This window comes from Leptosomus discolor, chromosome 2, assembly GCF_034619465.1.
Source record: "Leptosomus discolor isolate bLepDis1 chromosome 2, bLepDis1.hap2, whole genome shotgun sequence".
Taxonomy (NCBI): domain Eukaryota; kingdom Metazoa; phylum Chordata; class Aves; order Leptosomiformes; family Leptosomidae; genus Leptosomus; species Leptosomus discolor.
The window spans coordinates 126,407,837-126,429,109 of record NC_141392.1 but is presented as its reverse complement, the minus strand read 5'-3'; the positions used below and the strand labels follow the sequence as shown (position 1 = coordinate 126,429,109).

The following is a 21,273-nucleotide window of genomic DNA, read 5'->3' as shown; positions in this document are numbered from 1 at the left end:
GCTAGCACGCCTCTGTAAAATTCCAGACCCAAGGTATTCACTAACCAATGATCTGTTAGTGGTTAGAAACAAGGTTAATGTGTTGTAGCCCAAGATGTCTGCAAGACAGGATTGACGATGGTGCCCGTTGTGTGTCATCTTTGAATCGTGACCAAAGCAGGGACGAGCCAAGGGCCTGCAAGCCCAGGACGTGCTCCTTGGGCAAACACGGTCCATTTGGGGAGTGGTCGAGCCCTCCGACTCACGGACCACCCACCCAAAGGACCCCCCTGCTCACAAGGGAACAACAGAAGACAACGACAGAGGCTGCGCGCTGATTTGCATCAGAAGTGAGGGAAGAAGAACCCATCACCGAGAGGATGAAATTAAATCTGTATTGTATAAATTAACCATGTATGAATTTACTGTATAAATATCTGTTGATTGCAACGTGCAGGTGGACATCTTTGGGAAGGATCCCATGTCCCCAGTGCCCATTGGTAATAAAAGATGTCTCTGCTGATCTAATTGGGTGTAGAGGAGTTTTTCTCAACCCACTGCAGATTTGCAACAGGAGGAGGTGGGTTACGGAGAGGTTTGGGGAGGAAGCGAAGCCTGGTGCAGAAACTGCGTGTTCCTGCACCACTGCAGGTCTCCCCAAGGCCACCGCAGCGGGGAGGAACCGAGCCAAACCACCCAGAAGCTGCTCCCAGCAACGTTTGTCCCCTCTTGCCATCGCCAAAGGCCCCAGCCCACGAGCCTCCTCGATGGAGGACACACGTGGCTCCCATCGCCCCGCAGCCCGCGCTGGCTCTGTGGTCAGGCACCCCACGCTCTCCAGCAGCAGGTTTCTGGGTGGCTCGACAAGCCGCCACCCCCCTCCCCAACTCACCGTATGGTGATCTCGAAGATCTGGTTGAGCTTGCTCTGCAGCAGGGTCGCCTGTAACACAGACACAGAGGCCGTTCCTAGCACGGCACGGCGACCACAGCGGTGCCAACGGGACCAAACACCCCGTTTTACCCCCCGTAAAATTCGCGGCCGCATCGTCACCGTCCCCGGCCGCCGGGATTTCAGGGTCCCCGTCCCCAGGCCGCCACCCCCAACTCACCCGGGCGCCGCAGTGGGCCGCGATCTCCTCGAATGGGGCTTTCTGAAATTTCTCCACCACTTGCCGCCTCCGTTCCCGCTCCTGCTCCTCCACGGCGACGCTGTCTACTGAAGCAGAGAGGGGAGGTGGCTCTCAGGTGCTCCCCACCCGCTGAGGTCACCCCGTGCCGCATCCCCACCTCCCCAGCTGACAAGTGCCGGTTTGGGCATCACTAGAAGGCCAAGGAGAGGGGCTCCAGCATCTGGCTTTGGGACCAGCCCCCCCGGGGACACCCCCAGAGCTATGAAGCTGCCCAGCCACCCCGTGACCTGGGTGCAATGCTGCCACGGCGAGGTGCTGGGGGTTCACCCACCCGATGCAGGGGTGACGGTACCCCCCCGCCAACACGCACCGTGCCAGCCTCCGCCTCTCCCCACCGCGGCCGGCTCCCTCACTTACCGATCGCCTTCTTCAGCGTCTCGTACGTGATCTCTTCTGCTGGTGCTCTCTAAAGGAAGGGGAAAAGCAGGTGAGGCTCAACGTGCAGCCCAAGACACCATTCTGGGGTCACCCCAACCCAGAGCCAGTGTCCTACCTTAGAATCACAGAAGGGTTTGGGTTGGAAGGGACCTCAAAGACCATCCAATTTCAACCCCCCTGCCATGGCAGGGACACCTCCCACCAGACCAGGTTGCTCAAGGCTTCATCCAGCCTGGCCTTGAGCACTGCCAGGGATGGAGCATCCACAGGTTTCTCAGGCAACCTGTGCCGGTGTCTCACCACCCTCGGGGTGAAGAACTTCTTCCTTGTACCTAAACCTGCCCTCTCCCAGCTTCCAACCGTTACCCCTCGTCCTGTCACTGCAGGCCCTTGTAAATAGCCCCTCCTCACCTCTCCTGCAGCCCCTTTCAGCCCTGCCAGGCCACTCCAAGGTCTCCCCGGAGCCTTCTCCTCTCCAGGCTGAACACCCCCACCTCTCTCAGCCTGTCCTCACAGGGAGCTGCTCCAGCCCCCTCAGCAGGTCACACAGGACGGCATCCAAGAGGGTTTTGAATATCTCCAGGGAAGGAGACCCCACAACCTCCCTGGGCAGCCTGTTCCAGGGCTCTGTCACCCTCAGGGTAAAGAACTTTTTCCTCATGTTGAGGCAGAACTCCCTGTGCTCCAGTTTGTGCCCATTGCCCCTTGTCCTGTCACTGGGCACCACTGGAAAGAGCCTGGCCCCATCCTCTTGGCACCCGCCCTTTAGATGTTTAGAAGCGTTGATAAGGTCCCCTCTCAGCCTTCTCTTCTCCAGGCTAAGGAGCCCCAGGTCTCTCAGCCTTTCCTCACAGGAGAGATGCTCCAGGCCCCTCATCATCTCAGTAGCGCTCCACTGGACTCTCTCCAGTAGCTCCCCGTCCCTCTTGAACTGGGGGGCCTAGAACTGGACCCTACACTGGAGCAAGGGAAGAAAGTGAGGAGTCCTCCCCCTGAGGAGGAAGGAGCAGCACAGACAATGTGTGATGAACTGACTACAACCCCCATTCCCCATCCCCTTGCGCTGCTGGAAGGGAGGAGGTAGAGAAATTGGGAGTGAAGTTGAGCTTGTGAAGAAGGAAGGGGTGGGGGAAAGGTGTTTTTAAGATTTGGTTGTATTTCTCATTATCCTACTCTGATTTGAATGGCAATAAATTAAATTAATTTCCCTGATTCGCGTCTGTTTTGCCCACGTTGGTAATTGGTGAGTGATCTCCCCATCCTTATCTCGACCCACGAGCCTTTCATTGTATTTTCTTATTTTCTCTCCCCTGTGCAGCTGAGGAGGGGAGGGACAGAGCAGCTTTGCTGGGCACCCAGCACCCAGCCAGGCTCAACCCACCGCACTCCCCTTGCAGCCTGGGACCTGCCAGCGCCTGGAGGAGAGCATCAGGGGCAGTTGGGGTCTTTCTGACCCCGCTCGCTCCCAGTCACGCCAGGGCTGAGTTAAGGGCCCCTGCGGGGCAATTCATGCCGAACTGGAGCGGCCTGAACTGGGCGCCGAAGGGCCGAGGCAGCCTCTGCCGCTCTGGTGTCACGCGGTACCTGCTCTCGCTCAGGACTGTTTCGCGACTCCACCTCGACCTGCAGGGAAATGGTCTCGCCGATGCTCTTCCTCTTGGACAAGCGATCTTCATCTGGGGAGGAAGAGAGAGGGCAGAGGGGCTAATCGCAGCCGCCTCGGGGTGGCAGCGGGGTGAGCCCAGGCGGCCCCCCGGGGAACGGGGCCTCACGTCCCATCCCCAGGGTAGCAGTCCCCTCTAAGCCATCCACCCAAATTCCTCCAAACCAGAAGAACCGAGCCAAGCCCAGCGGGCTTCATGCTTCCTTCCAGCCAACCACCACGTGGCAACCCCAGGAAGGTCCCGATTCACCACTTTGTGCCTCAGTTTCCCCAAAGTTGCCCCTCGAACAGCGAGCAGAGGAACAACAAGCCCACGTGTAGCACAAGAATTTCACAACCCCGTAACTGTGCAGAGCAAGGGACCGGTTTCTTCCTCTCCCAGTTCTCCAGAACGCCCCGGGGCTGGTGCGTACCCGTCAGCTGGGGGACGTAGGGTGTGCTGAGCCGGTCCGAATTGTAGCCGCTGCCACCCAGCACCTCACTGATCTTGCTCTGCCAGAAGAAGACCTCCGGGCCCAGGCGGTCAAGGCTCTTGCTCAACCTGTGGAGACAGAGAAAACCCAGTGGAGATGGCAGCATCTCTCCCACGAGGGGAACCGTGCAAGCAGGGTTTCCAGTCCCTTTGGGTCAGCAACACGATGGCTTCGCTTAGCTCCAGCACAGCCGGGTACCTCACGCTATTTCGGCACAAAACCAGAGTCCCAGAAGGGCTCTCGACCCGTCACGGAGGACACGGATGCGCTCAGGACCTTGGGAACGTCTCGGGAGAGCAGCGGGTCTCCACAAGGGACCTCACCACTGAACGTGACCCGTGCCAAGCGTGCCAGCAGGAACGGGACAGCCCAGCCAGCCTCGGCCCCGGGGGTGCTCGGCACGCAGCGGGCATCCTCGAGGCGGCGGCGGCGCGGCAGGGCAGCGGGGTGCCGTGCCAGGTCTACGCCCATCCTGCCACCAGGCAAAGGGCTGGCTGTGAGCGCAAGCTGTGGCGGCCACCCGCTTCCCTGGCTGCACGGGGTCCTCCTCAGATTCCGAACGGGCTGAAAACCACCTGACGTCCTTCCCGCTGTGCCACCCCCGGGTGGGAAAGGGGAGAAGCACGGGCCAGCGAAAGGGTTGATAAACCCGTGGTCGCCCACAGTCTCACGGATGACAATCCCCCAGGAGCAGGCAGCGGGGAAGAAGGTGTTTTCCAGGCTCTTACCTGGGTCTCTCCACAAACACATCTTCAGGGAGAAGATAGGGAGCTTCCTTCTGTCGCATCTGGATGACCTGCAGAAGGCAAGCAAGGAGCCAAGCTCTAACCCCACGGGTGGCCGAGGCCGGAGCTGCCGCGGAGGAGGGTGCAGCCCCATCCCCCTCGCTCGCACCTCGTGGATGTGCTGGCAGAAGGTGGGCACGGTGGTGAGCTGGCTGATGAGGTTCAGGTAAGCCGCCCCGAGGGCGAAAAGGGCGCAGCGGTTGTAGGCGGTCAAGTTGTCCTCGTTGATCTGGGCGATCTCCTGCAGCAGAGGCAAAGCCCCGCGAGCTGAGGACGGACAAGGCCCCAAGGTGGTCCCCATCCCCCTCGTGGCAACCCCTGCCCCGGCAGACACCCCAACCTCCCGAGCATTTCAGAGGCTGACAAGGCGACTGGGGTCTCTCCCCGGCGTGTTGGTCTGATCCCACGACGGTGGGAGAAGCTGAGAGCACGGGAGGCGCCGGCATCCCACCTCCTCAGAGACCCCAACCCCACCCCAACCCTCCTCCCAGAGGCTCCCTCCCATCACGCCCCGCGGTGCTGAGGACCCCCAGGAGCACCCCCAGCTCCGCTCTGCCTACCTGCACTGCCAGCACCAGGCGGATGAGGTCCACCACGACCTCCTCGTTGGCCAGCTCGATGCTGATGAGCATCAGCATGCTGTAGAGAGCCTCGTAGTGAGCCTGCACGTTGCTCTCCTCCTTGCATATCAGGTAGATGTGCCGGTAGAGCTGCTGGCCGTGCTGTGGGGACACGGAGGGATGCGGTCACCTCCTGAGCAACACTGCCACCGCCACAGAGAAAGGAAAGCGGCAGGGGCCACCAGCCCCCCGGGAAGGAGCAGAGCTCCTCCAGTCCCCAAGCGAACGAAGAAAGCTCCAGGGAGAAGGAGCTGTGACTGTCAGGTGGTGTTTCAGCATTGGATGCTGGGCCCTGCTGGGGGAAGAGGCACCAGCAGGTCCACGAGCAGAGCCCAGGGCAGGCGAACAGCACTCGCAGCACCGAGCCCAGGGAAAGGATGTCTCCGTTGCAGAGGCATTACAGAAATCACGGCCGAAAAATAAAGCCCCAAGAGACGTTGTTTGACAGCAAGGCAGGGGACAGGTTGGTGCAGGAGGAAACTCATCCCTCTGAGGTTTTGGCCTGGGGGCTGCATTGCTGCTCCCTGGCGTGCGCAAGGTAATAAATTGATCCCGTTTCAGCCTCAATTTAGCTCCAGAGGGGATTGCACCACCCTGGAAGGTGTTTTTTAAGGAGGCAGAAGCGGTGGGAAGAAAAATAAATCAAGTCAGGCAATTTCAAAAGCCACTTGACAAACAGCTTTTGGGACACCAGCACATCCTGGGGCGCTCCTTCCCTGGGGCAAACAGCAGATTTAGGACTCTAGAAAGGCCCCCGCACGAAGCGCTGGTGGAGATTGAGTCCCGTTGTCCCAGGGACATCCCCAAGTTTAGAGGCATCACAGGACTCCCCCCCAGCTCAGCGTGACGTGGGGAAACAGAAGCACAGTCCTTACACCGGGCTGCACGAGGACAGCTTGACCCAGACCCTGCCACTACCTTCTTCATGAAGACAGTGTCTTGGCGCGAGCATTTGTCCACTTTCAGCTTCAGGATCGAGATGTCGCTGATGGTGCTGCAAGGAAAGGCCAAGGAGAAGGGAAAACTCAGACACCGGAGGGAGGAGGCGTGATCCCCACAGGCCTGCAGAGCTGCTGGCCAGGAAGGAGCCGCCTGGGAGGAACCAAGGCGGGAAGCTAAAGGTGGCTTTTAAAACCCATCTGAGGAATTACACAGAATGACAGAATGGCAGGAGTTGGAGGGACCTCTGGAGAGCATCCAGTCCAACCCCCCTCCTAAAGCAGGGTCACCCACAGCAGGTCACACAGGACTGCACCCAGGCGGGTTTTGAGTATCTCCAGGGAAGGAGACTCCACAGCCTCCCTGGGCAGCCTGTTCCAGGGCTCTGCCACCCTCAGGGTAAAGAAGCTCCTCCTCATGTTCAAGGAGAACTCCCTGTGGTCCAGTTTGTGCCCGTTGCCCTGTCACTGGGCACCGCTGAGAAGAGCCTGGCCCCATCCTCTTGACACCCGCCCTTTAGATGTTTAGAAGCGTTAATAAGGTCCCCTCTCAGCCTTCTCTTCTCCAGCCTAAAGAGCCCCAGGTCTGTCAGCCTTTCCTCACAGGAGAGATGCTCCAGTCCCCTCATCATCTTAGTAGCCCTCCACTGGACTCTCTCCAGTAGCTCCCTGTCCCTCTTGAACTGGAGGGCCCAGAACTGGACGCAGCACTCCAGGTGTGGCCTCACCAGGCCAGAGTAGAGGGGGAGAAGAACCTCCCTCGACCTGCTGGCCACACTCATCTTAATTCAGATATTCAAGAGGACGGAGCCAAATCTCTACAGGATTTCGAGGCAGTGGCGCTCAGGAACACAAAGGCAAGTCGACAAAAGCAAAGTGGATTAGCAGGACCACAGGAAAACCGAGGGAGATGCTTCCACCTGAGATTACAGCCACCTTCTTCCAAGGCAACGCAGAATGGACAACACGAGCGCCGAGCAGGCCTACCCACGGGGACACAAGGTAGCTGGCGAACCCACATCTCCTGCACATCCTCCTGGGACCACTGTCTCACCATAGTTACTTCCAGCAGCGTGGTCCCACGTCCCTCTGGGCAGAGCCTCTCAGAGAAACCCCCTCACCCATCTGGCTCTTAGCAGACCACGGATCCGCAGCATTAAACCACCCTAGAACTGGTTTAATTAATTAACAATCCTGCCAGCGGCCCCAGCCCAGCAGATCTCCCTCCCTAAGCCAGCTCTGCAGGTCCCAGCCCCGTTGGGAAGCCCCCTCGGGACATACCTGATGGTGGAGAATTTCTGCCGGTTCCCATGGCGATCGATGAAGCTGATGAGGATCTCGAGGACGAAGAGGCGGATCTCAGCATCCTCCATGAGGGCTGCGGAGAGCAGCCTGTCCAGGAAGGCGCTGGGAAGTGCCGTGAGCATGTTACTGCACTGGAAGCCCACAGAGACCTGCAAGCATCGAAGAAAAAGGGAGGCAATGTGACAGCGTCACTCGAGGGGGGTTAAAACACACCACGGAAGGGGGGATGCAAGCAGAGAAGACTAAGTACAGCTTGAGCTCTTCCTAAACCATCCCAGGGGAGAGCATCCCCGAGCTCAGCTCTGGCACGCCAGCAGCTGGGACTCCACAGGCCTCACGGGGCTTGGATGGTGCCCAACGTTCATACCTGGAGGAGGGACTTCAGGAGCATTATCTGCGTCAGCCGATTCCGGTTCTCCCTGCCACAGAGAGAGGAAACCAATGGTAAAATCTGAGTGAGAACAAGACCACCTTCCATACCCGAAGGGCAGAAGGGATAAACCAACAACCCCTGGATGTCCCCATCCCACAGTGACTCCCAAGGGACACCAGGCGCCGGCTCTGAACAGGCTCCTCACTTTTAAGCAGCTGAAAATCGGCGAGATGAAGCCCAAGCCCTCCTGTCCGCGGAGGGACCCCTGCTCCTCGCTCCTGTCTCACTTGCAAAGCCACCACTGCCGTGACATGAGGTATTTTCACGCATTAAAAAAAAAAAAGGGAAATTTGGAATCCTCTGATGTCTGAACTCTTTCCTAGCCCTCTAGTGGAAGGGAACACAGGGATTTCCACGCTGTCCCATCGCCCACAACACGCTGCCTGCTCTGCCCACCTCTGCCCAGGGACGGAGCTACACCCCAAACGGCAGCACCCCCATGAGCTGAACTGCCGGCTGCAGCTCCTCTGCCCCCTCCTGGTTCACCCACCCCCCCCTCCGAGCAAGCCCCGTCCTTCACACAGCCCCAGATGGGATTTAAAAACTCTCCTGGAGGAAGCTCCCGCGCTGGTGAAGGAGCAGTGACAAAACAGCCAGGCACCAAGAAACGAGGGCCATCCTGGGGCTATGAGCCTCATCCCTCTCCGGCGGCAAGGAAAGCTGCCCTGGCCAAACGGCGTGAGTCAGGAACGCCAGCAGGCGTCAGGAATTACCCCCACGCGAGCGAGGAGCAGAGCGTGTCTCCTGTCAGCCGGCAAAGTCTCTCTCCCGTCAGAGACAAGTGGGAAGAGCCTGACCATACTTGGAAGATAAATATAGCACGAGAATCTGTTTGCTCCTTACCTACCCGTTTCAGCGCTGATACCCTCGCTCCAAATAGCTCTCATGGTCTGTTCCCACACTTCTTAAGTCATTATGTTGTTTGGGTGTTTTCCCTTCCTTCTCTTCCTCCACAGCCGGGTATAAACACCCCCTTCCCGCTCAGCGTTAATAACGGCTCGGAGGCAGCTCCGACGGGCCCCGCGCCAGCAGGGTAGAGGGGGAGGCAGCGAGGAGCAGCCAGTCCCACGAGGTCACACAGGAGTTTTTCCAAAGCTACGGGAGCCCTCGCTTAGCAGCAGCCACCCGGCTGCCCTGAGACATCTGAAGTCACTCCCCCGAATATTATTTTCAGTTCCTGGCTAGTTTTGGATGAGACACCCCAGGCCCGAGCTCCTGGCAGCTGAATCTCTCAGAAATGCAGAGTTCAGCTGCAGCACCGCTGCCTGTAAACACCTTTCCCCCTTGATGCTCCGGTGTTTTGGATGCTTGGCCTTTCTGATAACATGCCCACGTCCCACTCTGGCCCCCAAGGACCACCTCAAGGTGGGAACAGCTTCAGGGGCTCCCCAGCACTTTCAGCTCTGTGTTCAAAGCCTTACGCCCGTGCAGAGGAGAAAGCAGGGAAGGGGGGGGGGGGAGGATGAGGAGGGAGGAAGGCGTTCGTTCTCACCCAGCTTTGCCAGCCTCGATGGACTGCTGCGAGGAGGGTAACGGCACCTTGTTCATGATGAAGACCATCACCTCAGACTGCTGGTAGGTGGGCAGCGTGCTGGCGAAGGACCCTGCGGGGGGACAAGAGGGAGCTGGCAGCGTGCGAGGCACAACCCACCGCCCCGAGAAGCATCCAGCGCCGGGGCGGGGGGGGGGTCTGCCTGCCTGGCCCACTCCAAGCCGGCTGCCAGACCCCTAGAGCCAGGCTGGGATAGGACAAGGCCTGCCTGGATCAGGTAAAGGTTTATCCGAGGTAAAGATTGACCTTTGGGGTGATTCAAGACCCATCAAAACGCCTCCCAGGTGGGGCAGCCCCAGGCTGAGAGGTGCCAAACCCTTCCACTTTTGGGGTTGGGGCATCCCCGAGCCTCAGAAGCTGCAGCAGGCTGGTGCCTGCTCTCTTTCCCTCCCTTCCTCGGGTTCTCCTACCCAGGGAGAAACACGCCTCTGCCTGCACACAGCAGCTCTGCCGGGGATGGCTGGGCTTGCGATGCCACCTGCCGATAACCCGCCTTGCAGCAGATCAACCTCATCTCCCACCGCTGCTTTTAGGACGAGGGGCACTTTCTTTCACCCCAGATAACCCCGCAGAGGCACAAAGCAGAAAGCTACCACGCAGCGGGGGGAGTGTGTGTGTGTGTGTGTCACCCACCAGCACAGCCCTCCCCGTGGGACACCCCACCTATGGTTTTAATGACGGCCTCCTGGAACATCCTCTCCTCATGCTCCTTGATGATCTTGGTGCTGACACCGGCGGCGCAGTCGTAGCTGCCCGTGAGCGCGTAGTCGATGCTGAGCCGCAGCTGCCTCAGCAGGGTGTTGAACACCTCCAGCACCGTGGGGCCTGGGGTGGCGAGAGGGGAGAGGCAGCGGAGCAGCACCGGAGAGGAGCAGCAGCTTGCCCCACGGAGACAGAGGCTGTAGTTTCCCCCCGCAGTGTGGTTTATACCTCCCCACCACCCCCTAAGCACGTTGGAAAAACCAGTTCTGGCCACACACAGAGTGACTTTTAACCCCCCCACCAGCTCCCTCGGTCAAGACAGGAGAGAAATGTCCTTCCAGGAGCATCGTCAGCTCCGCATATTCACAGCAAGCCCCCGAAAATCCCTTCACCCCCCTGCCACGAAGGCAAAGGCAGGCGTTGCGTTCAGCCCTCCAGGTTTAGGGCGCTGCATATGGGCATGGGTGTTGGGCTTGGGAGCCCCGAAACGGCACAGAAGAGATCCCCAGCACCCCTGGATGCTCCAGACGGGATCCCCCACCACCAGCTCACACCTGGGTGCACGCCAGAGCCTGGCCCGACCCTCCAGCACCTCTTCACCATTCCCACTGCAACAAAAGGGGGAAGAGCTGGATGCAGAGGATAAATGATATCCCCTTACCAACAGATCCGGAAGCTGCGATCACCGCTGCCTCGGAGAGGACCTCCACGATGCCCGCGCGCACGGTGGCTGCGCTCTTGCTGTTGGCATCCAGGTGCCCCAGGAGCTGCTGGATCACGAGATGGGAGTGCTGCGGCTGGAAAGAGAGCGGGAACGTCAGCGGGGGTGCTGCGTGAACAAGGTGCGTCCTGGTTTGGGCTGAACCAGAACGAATTCTGGTTCAGTGCTTTAACTTTTCAGCCCAGTCTCCTCCAACTATCGGCCCTGTCTGAGCCAGCAGCACGTTTCCCCAGGCAGCGGCTGCTCCCAGCAGTGCCAACCCCTGAGGGTCACAGCCAGCCCCAAGGGATGGGCTGCAGAGAGGCCCTGCCTGGGACTGGTTCTTACAGCGACCAAGGTCACTGCTGAGTCTTGTGCCCGTGTTGGGCTGCGGGAGGGAAAAGGGTCCCCAGCCCGAAAAAGGCCGCCCCTGCAGGGAGGAGCGAACCGGCCAGGGGACCCAAACCTGACCCACCGAGTGCTCCACCCCACGGACGGCACGGTCAGTGCAAAGCTGAGGGGGCACCAGGGTCAAGCTCTCTTCTTCGGTGGCGACACCTGAGGAGGGCTCTGTCTGTCCTTCTGTCGTCCATCCCGCCCCGTGCGTCCCTGAATCCAGGGCCTGAGTCCAGCTCCTGCCTCCCGTCCCTGCCTGCTGCCCAGTGCAGCCTGGGACTGCCCCAGTGCCAGCCCTGCAGCCTGGTGGGGACGTGTCGTCATCAGGATGGGGGGAGCTGGGTTCGGTGTTGGGTTTGTATCTACTTGTACGTATTGTAGAGATTTCATTATTTCCTTATTCTTACCTTTTCTTTGATTGTTACTGTTCCATTAAAGCTGTTTTAGTCTTCTTTTCCAAACTGTAAAGTCTCTCTCTCCCTTGTTCTCTCTCCTTTTCCCTTTCGGGAGGGGACAGGGGTTAACAGAGAGCCTCTGTCATTTGTTAGTGGCCGGCCCAGCCTCAACCCGTGACAAGGTGACAATCTGTTTCTGTAACCCACGTGGCTCCCGGGGCTGAATCCTGCACGTGCACCCAGCTGCAAGGAGTCCCCTGCCCAGCGCTTTCCAAGACAGCTCCAGATGCGAGATAAGAGGAGGCACCTGGAGGAAGCCTGTTTTATGTGACTGAGCAAGAGCTTGGCGCAATTTGCACGGGAAAGACGGTCTAGAGAGCTGTGTGGATCTGAGGAAATTGTGACAATTAAGCCCGGGGATTTCAGGGAGAAAGGGTTTGATTTTTGCCAGCGCTTCCCAACCCCAAACTTCAGAAGTGGCCTGCTGAGTTATTGTGACCTTGCACCTCCAATAGGCACTAACAGGACTTTATAAACCGTAGTAGCCCTGGAAAGGGTTTTAGGCAGTTTACAGGATTAAAAAGCAGGGGGTGGGGATCTGCTTTTCACTGTAAGAGCTCTCCAAGCAGAGCTGTGGCTTGACCGAGTCCAAAAGCGAAGCGAACTCCCAAAGGGGTGAAATGGGGCAGCAGGTCTGGGACAGCCCCAGCAGAGTGGGAGCAGGGTGGAAAGGCAGCGCCGCGCCCGACAGCACGCAAGGACCCAGGCAAACAGAGTTTCACTGAGATCCACAGGGAAAAAGAAAGGATGGGCCTTTTCCCATCACTTTGGGGTTTATCTAAACTGCGTTTCCCTGGGAGTTTGGGAGCCCTGTAAACGGCACAGAACAGATCCCCAGCACCCCTGGATGCTCCGGACCGGATCCCCCCATCACCAGCTCGCAGCTGGGTGCACACCAGAGCCCAGCCTGAACCTCCAGCACCTCTTCACCGTTCCCAGTGAGAAGGGAAGAGCCCGGCAGGGTCTGCCTCTGAGCATCCCCACGTCTAAGGACGGGGACGCCGGGCTGCCGGCGCTATGCCTGGTTTGCCCGCGGCACGTTTCACCCCCTTTTCCGCAGGGATGAGGAGCTTGGGTTGATTGACACCGCAGCGATCTGGGAAGAGGCAGCTTTCCACCCAAAACCTGCTTCCTTGGGAGCCTTTCCCAGCGTGCAGCCAGCCTGACTGATTCAGCAGGGCTTTGCTTCCCGCGGAGAGGGAGAGAATCCCGCCGGGGACTGAGCGACAAGCTCCACCAGCAGCATCTTAAAACACACCCAGCCAGCAGGCAGCCCCATCAGACGTTTCCCCGCACGCCCACGGGGCTCCCGGCCCACGCTGCCGTACCACCGGACCGTGCCCGTCTCCGAGCCCGTTTTGGGACACGCTTGGGAGGCGAGCGAATCGCCAGCGCTCGGATGCGGCAATGCGGCGGCTCTGAGTCAGCCCCCAACGCCGAGGCGCTCCCCAACGCCCAAGTCCCGCCAGCTCCTCACCTGGATCGAGTACATGATGATCCTGAAGCAGCAAGTGGCAAAGATCTTCGGCTCCCAGAGCGAGTGGTTATCCAGGTGGCTGGGGAAGAGATGGGAAAGGAGAGGAAAGTAACTGTTGGGCCCTGCGGGGGCACCAGGGGTGGCCAGAAGCAGCAGAGAGCAAGCGCTGCAGGCGAGGGAAGGGGCACAAACTCCTCCCCAGGGTGACTCTTCTCAGCTCAGCTATCTATCCCATGCCATCTTCCTCGCTGCATCCAAAAACGAGAGCTTCAGCCTGAAACCCCCGTCCCCACCTCCAGCGCCGTGCCGAGGGGAGCCGGAGGATGCCTTCGCCCCGGTTCTGGCCCGCATCGGGTGTTTCCCCGCGCCTCGGTTTCCCTCGCTGCCGAAAAGGAGGGCTTCACAACTCACATGAGGACGGGTTTGATGGCGTTCTTGATGTTGCCGTACGCCGCTCGGCCCAGCAGCTCCCGCAGGCACCGCTCCGCCAGCTCCGTCGGACTCTCCTTCTCCTTCTCGGCGGCTTGCAGCGGGGAGGGGGAGCGGCTGTGAAAGCAGAGGAGGGCGGCGAGAGCGGTGCTGAGCGTGCAGCAGGAGTGGGGGAGAAAAGGCACAAGAACCCGGCCGGGGAGGGTCGGAGCAAAACGGTCGTGGCACCTGCCCCGCACCCTGGGCTACCCCCCGCCTCGCACAGCCCGCAGCCACCCCACGGTAGCCCAGTGTCCCCCCGCCAGGCCGATGGGGTCGCTCCACCCCAGCGACAAAGCGCTGCAGGATTTGAGGCAGCTCGGAGAGCAGCAGGGGTGCACGGCTTGCAGAGGAGGGGGACGTGCCAGGATGGCCCTGCTTGTAGCGCCGGGCTGTGCCAGGCAGCAGGGACAGCCCCCGCGTCCCTGGGAGCGGGAGGAGGATCAGGGTGCTCAGTGCTGGAGGGGGAAGGGTCTTATCAGTGAGGACGTGGGACATAGCGTCCTCCCAGGGTGGACGCAGCTTCCCAGGGGGGGATGAGCAAAGCAGTCACGGCCCGGCAGAAGTCACCTTGAACACCCCAGAGGAGATCCAGCCCCTTCTGCCCCACTTGGGCTTGTCTGGCATCCCACAGACACCATGAAGGCTTTTATCACCTCGGTGCTTTACAAGAAAAAGGGAAAAGGCAGCTGGCCAGCAGCCAGCTTCCCAGGGCTGATCCATCTCTCCTAACCTTCAAAAGGAAAATCCCAGGAGGAATTCATGCCGGCTTCTCTGCCCTGTGCTTCTCAGCTAAGTCACTCCCCTTCAAACACCCAGCTGGTGGCAAGGCCGCTGTCGGCGAGGGGTTCCACCAGAAGGATGGAGGGTCAGTGACCACAGCCATATTTCAGTTCCCAAGATTCTTCTTGCCTGGCTTTAAAATAACTGTGTTGGCAGCACTGAAGCAGGAATCCCTCTCAGAGGTCAGCCCGCTGCACGGGCAGCTCAGAGCCTTAACTGCAGGGACAGCACAGAGAGCTCCCTGCTCCGTGGGAGCCACGGTGCCCTGCAGCGGGCAAGACAGCCATAACCTTCACGGCACGGGGGGACACACAGAGCTCCTTCAAGTGGGGGACTCACAGGGTTTCCCCTCTGGCCACTCGCCACGTTTTTCACAAGCTGCAGGTACAAATCAGCCTGTGAAACCTTGCCCGAAGCAGCCCCAGGGCCCCAAAGCTGCTGGAGGAGCAGGCTGGCGGTCACCTTTCGGCCTCCTCCACGTGCTGCAAGTTGAAGAGCAGCGAGGGCACGATTTTGTCCATGTGCTGCGGGTCCCAGATGTTGGCTTGGAGTTCGTCGTTCACCGTCTTCCTCACCACTCCTTGAAGACCTTTAATGCCGGACATTCGGATCCTGGGGAACAAATTGACACCAAAACGATAAATATCTACACAGCAGATGTTATTTTACATGTACACCCACGGGTGAAACGGTGCAAGAAGTTGGAGAGAAGACACCGGTTTCTGCGCTGCTGGAAGGGTTCATGCAGGTGATGCTGCCCCCGTTCCCATCTCCAGGCCTGGTGTATCCCAGGGCAATCCTGCTGCCTCACATCCCTGAGAAGCGCGGCTTCCCGCAGCCCGGCAGAGGCGAGCGGGAAAAGCTCTGAACCAGCTAAAATCATCCTGGCAGCAGCAGCAGGCTCCCATCTACCGTCTCTCCGGGAGGCCCCTGGGCGAGCAGTGGCCACCCATCTCCATCCTGCGCACGACCCACGAGGGAGAGGCGGCACCAGCGAGCCTGGGCTCTCTGGAGGATTGGCTTGGGCTCTGTGAAGTCTCCATTCTCTGGCACGGAGAGAATTTCTTCTCCCATTTCTCCCATTTCTCCCATTCCCAGCAGCTGCAGGGCCGAGCTGCACCCACGGGGGTGCTGGATGTTAGGAAACCCTAGAGGCTTTTTGACACCTGTGTCCTTTCTGGGTCCAAAAAAATCCTGACTCTGCTCTAATCAAGAGTCATCAATAAAACTTTCCCTGCACGGCAGGATTCCCAGGGCTGAAACCAGCCCCTCGACACCCACTGCTAATGCCGAGCGCACGGGCTTATCTGCAGAAATAAATGCATTAAATAACCTGCTCTGAGGTCTCCCAAACACATTCCACAGATCTAATCAAGGCAATAATCTGACTGAGACACAAGCCTGGAGGAAGGCGCTTTGAGCAGGACCAGAGGCCCAGGAAAGCAGCGTGCTCATTTTCATTACAGGAGCCGCACAATTTCTCCCTTCCAGCCCCTAACGCAATTTAGCCAGCGCCACCAGCGCCCCGAAGGGCAAGGGAAAATAATGAGCCTTCTGCATTATTGCCCTGTGAAATAAAAAAAAAACCAAACCCAACCAACCTGTGAGCCTGCAGTGTTAAAAGGAGGCAAGCCCGGCCCTCGGAGACAAACCTCCACGAGGAGCAGCGAACCCCTGAGGCAAGGCAATGGGTCCGGCAGCTCCGGGAACAGCACCGACACGCGGTGCTCCAATGCTGCCTGACTTCTGGACTCTGCTGAAAACTTGGCCCTGGCAGCAGCGACCTCCTGCCCTAGAGCATCCCGGCGAGAGCCACGGGTGCTGCGCCACCGGGCCCTCACAGGGCCATTCCAAGCGCCGGGTCTTTTTTAAATATCCCACCGACAGGCGCGGCCTTGGCAGCAGTAAACAACATTAATCTGTCTGCTTTAGTCATCATTAATCCCCCCAGGGCACATTTCCCATCATGGCAAAGCAAGTCAGTCCTCAACGCTGCCTAGAAAAAGATGTGATTGCCTTTAAGTGTGGAAAAGAACAGACCACGTGGCTGCAGGAGGCAGTTTTTGAGGGAACATTCATTCTGCTAAGAGCTGGGGGGGGGGGGGTCCTTTTCCATCATCATCATCCTTCCTTTTGGGGCCAGGAGAACTTTCTTACCTCCTGCTCTGAGCTCTGGCTGTCCACGGGCCGTGGCCCCGGAGCAAAGATGCTAAATGGTTAAAGATGCACTGAGGCAGCCCTGCGACAAGCAGACTCCAGGTATTACCTGCTCGGATTTTGCCCCCAAAAAAGCAGTTGGAAGCCTGAGGGCATGTTTGTCCCTTGTCCTGCCACCAGCCATGGCCAGAGTGAGCACAGCTGCCCCGCTCTCCGGGCAGCAAACACAAACCAACGTCTCTCACACACGTGTAATACTGCACCTCACAGCAACAGGGGCTGGATATGTGCTGTGCTGTGTTTTCCAGGCTCCTCTTTCATCCTCCCATATAGTCAGAAGGGTTTAACGCTCGGAAAATAAGGGGAGGAGGGGTAGAGAACAGCACCCTGCGTGCACCCAGCTCCGGGGAACCACGGTGCATCTCCCTCCCAGCACAAAGCAGCCCATCCGCGCAGCCTGCGGCCAAACTGGGCCCCCCCCCCCCCCCCCCCCAAAAAAAAAGCAGGCGCTCGTCCAGGAGAGGCGGAGGGAGGCTGGGGGCACAGGGAAGCTCCGCAGAGGCAGCGGGGCCGGGGACCCCCCGGTGGTGGCACTCACTTCGTCCGGATGTCGAGGTCGTCGTGGCTGGAGTGGCACATCTCGCTGAAGCGGGAGACGAAGAAGTCGTAGCTGCGGTGGTAAGAGGGGGTGTCCTCCTCGATGTTGGCAAACTTCACGAACTGGGAGGGAAGAAAGAGGGGGGGTCAGCCCGGAGGCTCTAAAATAGTCTCTAAAATTCCTCTCCAGACCAGCAAACGCGGGTGGGCTTCGGTGTGACACGCGGCTCTCCTCCACAGCAGCTCAGCGTGCGCTCGGGATGACCAGTCAGGCTGCCCAGCTGCCCCCAGCACAGGGGGTCCCCACGCAGGAACGTGCCACCCCACAGCCCCACCGAGCTCCAGCAGCGCCCAGGCCCGGCTGCGGACGCTGCAAACCTCACCACAAGTCCCAGCGATCCCCGAAAAGGGCATTTAGGGGGGCAAGGAGGCTCTGAGTTCGGAATTCCTAACATGCAGCACACACAGGAGAGAAACCGGCCCTCGGCTTCTTTCAGGTGGCACCAAACCCGGCCAACATCTCCCAAACGCTGCTGCGGGGGTGAAACCAGCCTTGGAAAAGCCAGTGGAGAAACCAACCGCCAGCAGGTTCTTAACCACATCCCAGATGTCACCCGCAGCACCCGACAGCACAAGGTCCCATCCAGCTCGGCCACGGCAACGGGAGCAGAGCTGGCCAGAAATGCCAGCCGGCCAACAGATCTGGCTGTTAAGCTTTCAGGGAGAGAATTTAGGAGGCAGAGAGGATTCAGCTTTCCTCTGAATCCTGAAACTTGATTCATAAAAAGGTGGGAACCAAATGTCAGGCAGGAAGGGAGAACCTTAACTCGTTCCCTCATGCTGAGGGGGGGTAGCTTTAAAAAAGGGAAAATAAATAAAACCTCAGTGGCACAAGAGCTGTCACACAAGCCAAGGCATCAGCTCCCGGCTGGAACGTACAGAGCATTCAGCCTGTAACCAGCCAACAGCGTCTGGTGCTGTGAACAGATGAAGTTTATCCTTGGCCTGGGACGAGCATCGTGCCACCACGTCCCTGTGCTTGATCCTCCCGCTCGGAGCAAGGGCGTCAGCAGCTGCTCGCCAAGATTTTAGGCAGAGAAATGTGCCTTTGTGCTCCTGTGCTGCACGCTGGGAAAGCTGAGGCCGTTTGCATGGGCACAGGATGATGGGAGAGGATGCTCCCCTGTCCCAGCAATCCCCAAAACTGTCCCAGCAATCCCCAAAACCGTCCCAGCAATCCCCAAAACCGTCCCAGCAATCCCCAAAACCGTCCCAGCAATCCCCAAAACCGTCCCAGCAATCTCCAAAACCGTCCCAGCAATCTCCAAAACCGTCCCAGCAATCTCCAAAACTGTCCCAGCAATCCCCAAAACCGACCCAGCAATCTCCAAAACCGTCCCAGCAATCTCCAAAACCGCCCCAGCAATCCCCAAAACCACCCAGCAATCCCCAAAACCGACCCAGCAATCTCCAAAACCGTCCCAGCAATCTCCAAAACCAACACAGCAATCCCCCAAACCGACCCTGCAATCTCCAAAACCGTCCCAGCAATCCCCCAAACTGTCCCAGCTGGGCAACGTTACCCAGAAACACCGGGAGAGCGAGGATGCAGTGCCGACGCCGGATGCCGGTGCAGCCCCGTGGCTCACGGCAGCGTGGCGTGAACTCCGCGGTCGCACCGAGCAACCCCACATCCCTCAGAGAAGCCGTCCTAGGCCAAGGCATCAGGACTGCCGCGCTCCTCTCCCAGCCGGGAGGACCTCACCGACCTCCAAGGGGGTTACCCGTCCATCTGGCGTTTCTTAGGGTGCTCAGCACCCCCTGGAGAGGCCACGCGGCACGGCAGCTTTTTCTTGACCCCAACCCTACCCCCGGGCTCGTCTCACCTCTTGCTTTCTGCGTTTGCTGGCATCCAGCCCCGCCAGGAGAGCAGCAAGCGAGCGGCCCACCGGTGCCCCTCAAAGCTTGCCCGCACGGCCCGCCCGATCGGCACGCGCCGGCGGCACCGGGCTATGGATAACGGCAGCTGCAAAGCGAAGGAGCCGGCTCAGCCCCAACAGGAACAGTTCCCAGAGTGCAGGGATCGCCTCCAACTGATAAACTCCTCTTACTCACCAGAAAAACGCCGGGCTGTTATATAAAAAAAAAACCTCTGCACCAGGCAGCGCACAAAGCAGGGGGTTGGTTTGTTGGTTTTTTTTCCTCGAAGCTCATGGCAGCTCCACGTGCAACCAGAGGCGAGGGCAGGAGGCAGTGGCTCCGTCCCAAGCGCCAACGTGGCCGAGAAACGTCATGAAATAAAGGAAGGCAACGGCTCCCCTGCAGCCAGTACCTGCGAGTACCAACCCCCGCGGCCACGCGGAGGACGGCGGCTCGTTTCGTGCCATCAGGCCACCGAACGGGACCAGCCCATCAAGGCTCCTGGTTCCGAAGCTGCCGAGGCCCCAGGGGTTGACAGCCCACCCGTCCCCACCAGCAGCGCCCCCGGTTCAGCTCCCTGCCCCGAGGGCAGCTTCCCCCCCCCCACCCCAGCCGGCTGCCGGGCACAGTGAATGCTGCCCACGTCTGTCCTCGGGGGGCAGAGACCTCCCTGCGTGGTGCCACCATGCCTTGGTGACACGCCTGGGTGCGGCAGTGTTCACATCTGCCCACAGCTGGAGGCCGCTGCCATCTCTGCAGCCATCTTCAGGCTGCAGCAGGGCCAGAACTTGTAAAAAAGCAGCCAAGAACAAAGAAAAAGATCTGGTCTTGAGGGCAGGGAGGCTCTGCAGAGGGGCCTGGCCAGGCTGCATCGATGGGCCGAGGCCAATGCCATGAGGTTCAACCAGGCCAAGGGCCGGGTCCTGCCCTTGGGTCACACCAACCCCCCGCAGCGCTGCAGGCTGGGGAGGAGCGGCTGGAAAGGGCCCGGCGGGAAAGGCCCTGGGGGTGCTGGTCGGCAGCCGGCTGGACGTGAGCCGGCAGTGTGCCCAGGTGGCCAAGAAGGCCAACAGCCTCCTGGCCTGTATCAGCCATGGGGTGGCCAGCAGGAGCAGGGAGGGGATCGTGCCCCTGGGCTCGGCACTTCTGAGGCCGCCCCTCGAATCCTGGGGGCAGTTTTGGGCCCCTCCCTGCCAGAAGGACCTTGAGGGGCTGGAGTGTGTCCAGAGAAGGGCAGCGAAGGTGGGGAAGGGTCTGGAGAACAGGTCTGGTGAGGAGCGGCTGAGGGAGCTGGGGGTGTTCAGCCTGGAGAAGAGGAGGCTGAGGGGAGACCTGATCGCTCTCTGCAGCTGCCTGAGAGGGGCTTGGAGCGAGGGGGGGTCGGTCTCTTCTCCCAAGGAACAAGCGATAGGACGAGAGGAAACAGCCTCAAGTTGCACCAGGGGAGGTTTAGATTGGACATGGGGAAGAATTTCTTCACTGAAAGGGCTGTCAAGCGCTGGAACAGGCTGCCCAGGGAGGTGGTGGAGTCACCAGCCCTGGAGGTATCTGAAAGACGTGCAGAGGTGGCGCTTGGGGACGTGGTTTAGTGGTGGAGTTGGCAGCGCTGGGCTAATGGTTGGACTCGATGATCTTAAGGGTCTTTTCCAACCTAAACGACTCCATGATTCTAAAATCAGCCTTGAAGCCTCCTTGCTCTGTCAACAGGATATTTTTAGGACTCTGCCGCTGGCTCACAGACCATCGCGTTTTTCCAAGACTTGGCTGCTCCTACAAGGGTGCTGCGCCACGCAGCAATTACGGGAGATGCCCACCCTGGTCCCACTGCCAACCTGTGCCCAGTGGGACAAAGCAGCACGAGGACACACAGAAATGGCCCAGCGAGAGCCGGGCCAGCAGGAAAGGAGGCACCAATCCTTCAGGGAAAGTGACTTACTCTCACTAACAGGCACCACATCCCAACCGAAAAGCTGCTCTGCAGCTTCACACCGTATTTCCACTGAGAAAAACGGTTTAAAACGTTGAAATGCGACACTATTTCTGCCGTGGCTTGAAGGGATGCGGGGCTGGGCAGTGTGGGGCTCCAAGGCTTGAAGCTGACAAGCTCCTACTGAAACAGGGCTGGGGCGAGCAGGGAGCAAGCGCAGGGGAAAGGCGAGGAGCGCAGCTGCCTTGGAGAAGCAAAACAACGGCTGGGAAGGGATAACGCTGCCACCTATAAATACATCAGACATAAATACATCAGAAGAGGAACATCAAGGCGGGGGAAGAGCTGTTTAAATGAAAGATCAAGGTTGGTT

General features: G+C 59.4%; 1 protein-coding gene across 5 annotated transcripts in view; it reads right to left on the bottom strand.

The window, feature by feature from the left end:
• The window catches only part of EFR3B (EFR3 homolog B), a 32,805-nt gene that overhangs the window by 569 nt on the left and 10,963 nt on the right, over positions 1-21,273 (bottom strand). Inside the window, exons 4-23 of one of the 5 annotated variants that reach the window (XM_086461714.1) lie at positions 17,055-17,176; positions 14,762-14,911; positions 14,601-14,616; positions 14,127-14,136; positions 13,460-13,571; positions 13,049-13,127; positions 10,682-10,817; positions 9,982-10,143; positions 9,259-9,370; positions 7,701-7,752; positions 7,310-7,482; positions 6,009-6,084; positions 5,031-5,192; positions 4,580-4,711; positions 4,414-4,481; positions 3,626-3,753; positions 3,127-3,225; positions 1,529-1,567; positions 1,091-1,194; positions 872-921 (exon numbers count right to left, since the gene is read on the bottom strand). In XM_086461714.1, coding sequence (XP_086317840.1) covers positions 872-921; positions 1,091-1,194; positions 1,529-1,567; positions 3,127-3,225; positions 3,626-3,753; positions 4,414-4,481; positions 4,580-4,711; positions 5,031-5,192; positions 6,009-6,084; positions 7,310-7,482; positions 7,701-7,752; positions 9,259-9,370; positions 9,982-10,143; positions 10,682-10,817; positions 13,049-13,127; positions 13,460-13,571; positions 14,127-14,136; positions 14,601-14,616; positions 14,762-14,911; positions 17,055-17,176 — 1,982 coding nt within the window. Of the gene's footprint in view, positions 1-871; positions 922-1,090; positions 1,198-1,528; positions 1,578-3,126; positions 3,254-3,605; positions 3,754-4,413; positions 4,482-4,579; positions 4,712-5,030; positions 5,193-6,008; positions 6,085-7,309; positions 7,483-7,700; positions 7,753-9,258; positions 9,371-9,981; positions 10,144-10,681; positions 10,818-13,048; positions 13,128-13,459; positions 13,595-14,126; positions 14,137-14,600; positions 14,617-14,761; positions 14,912-17,054; positions 17,177-21,273 lie in introns of all 5 variants that reach the window. The other 4 variants (XM_086461710.1, XM_086461712.1, XM_086461711.1 and 1 more) reach the window with 4 other exon arrangements.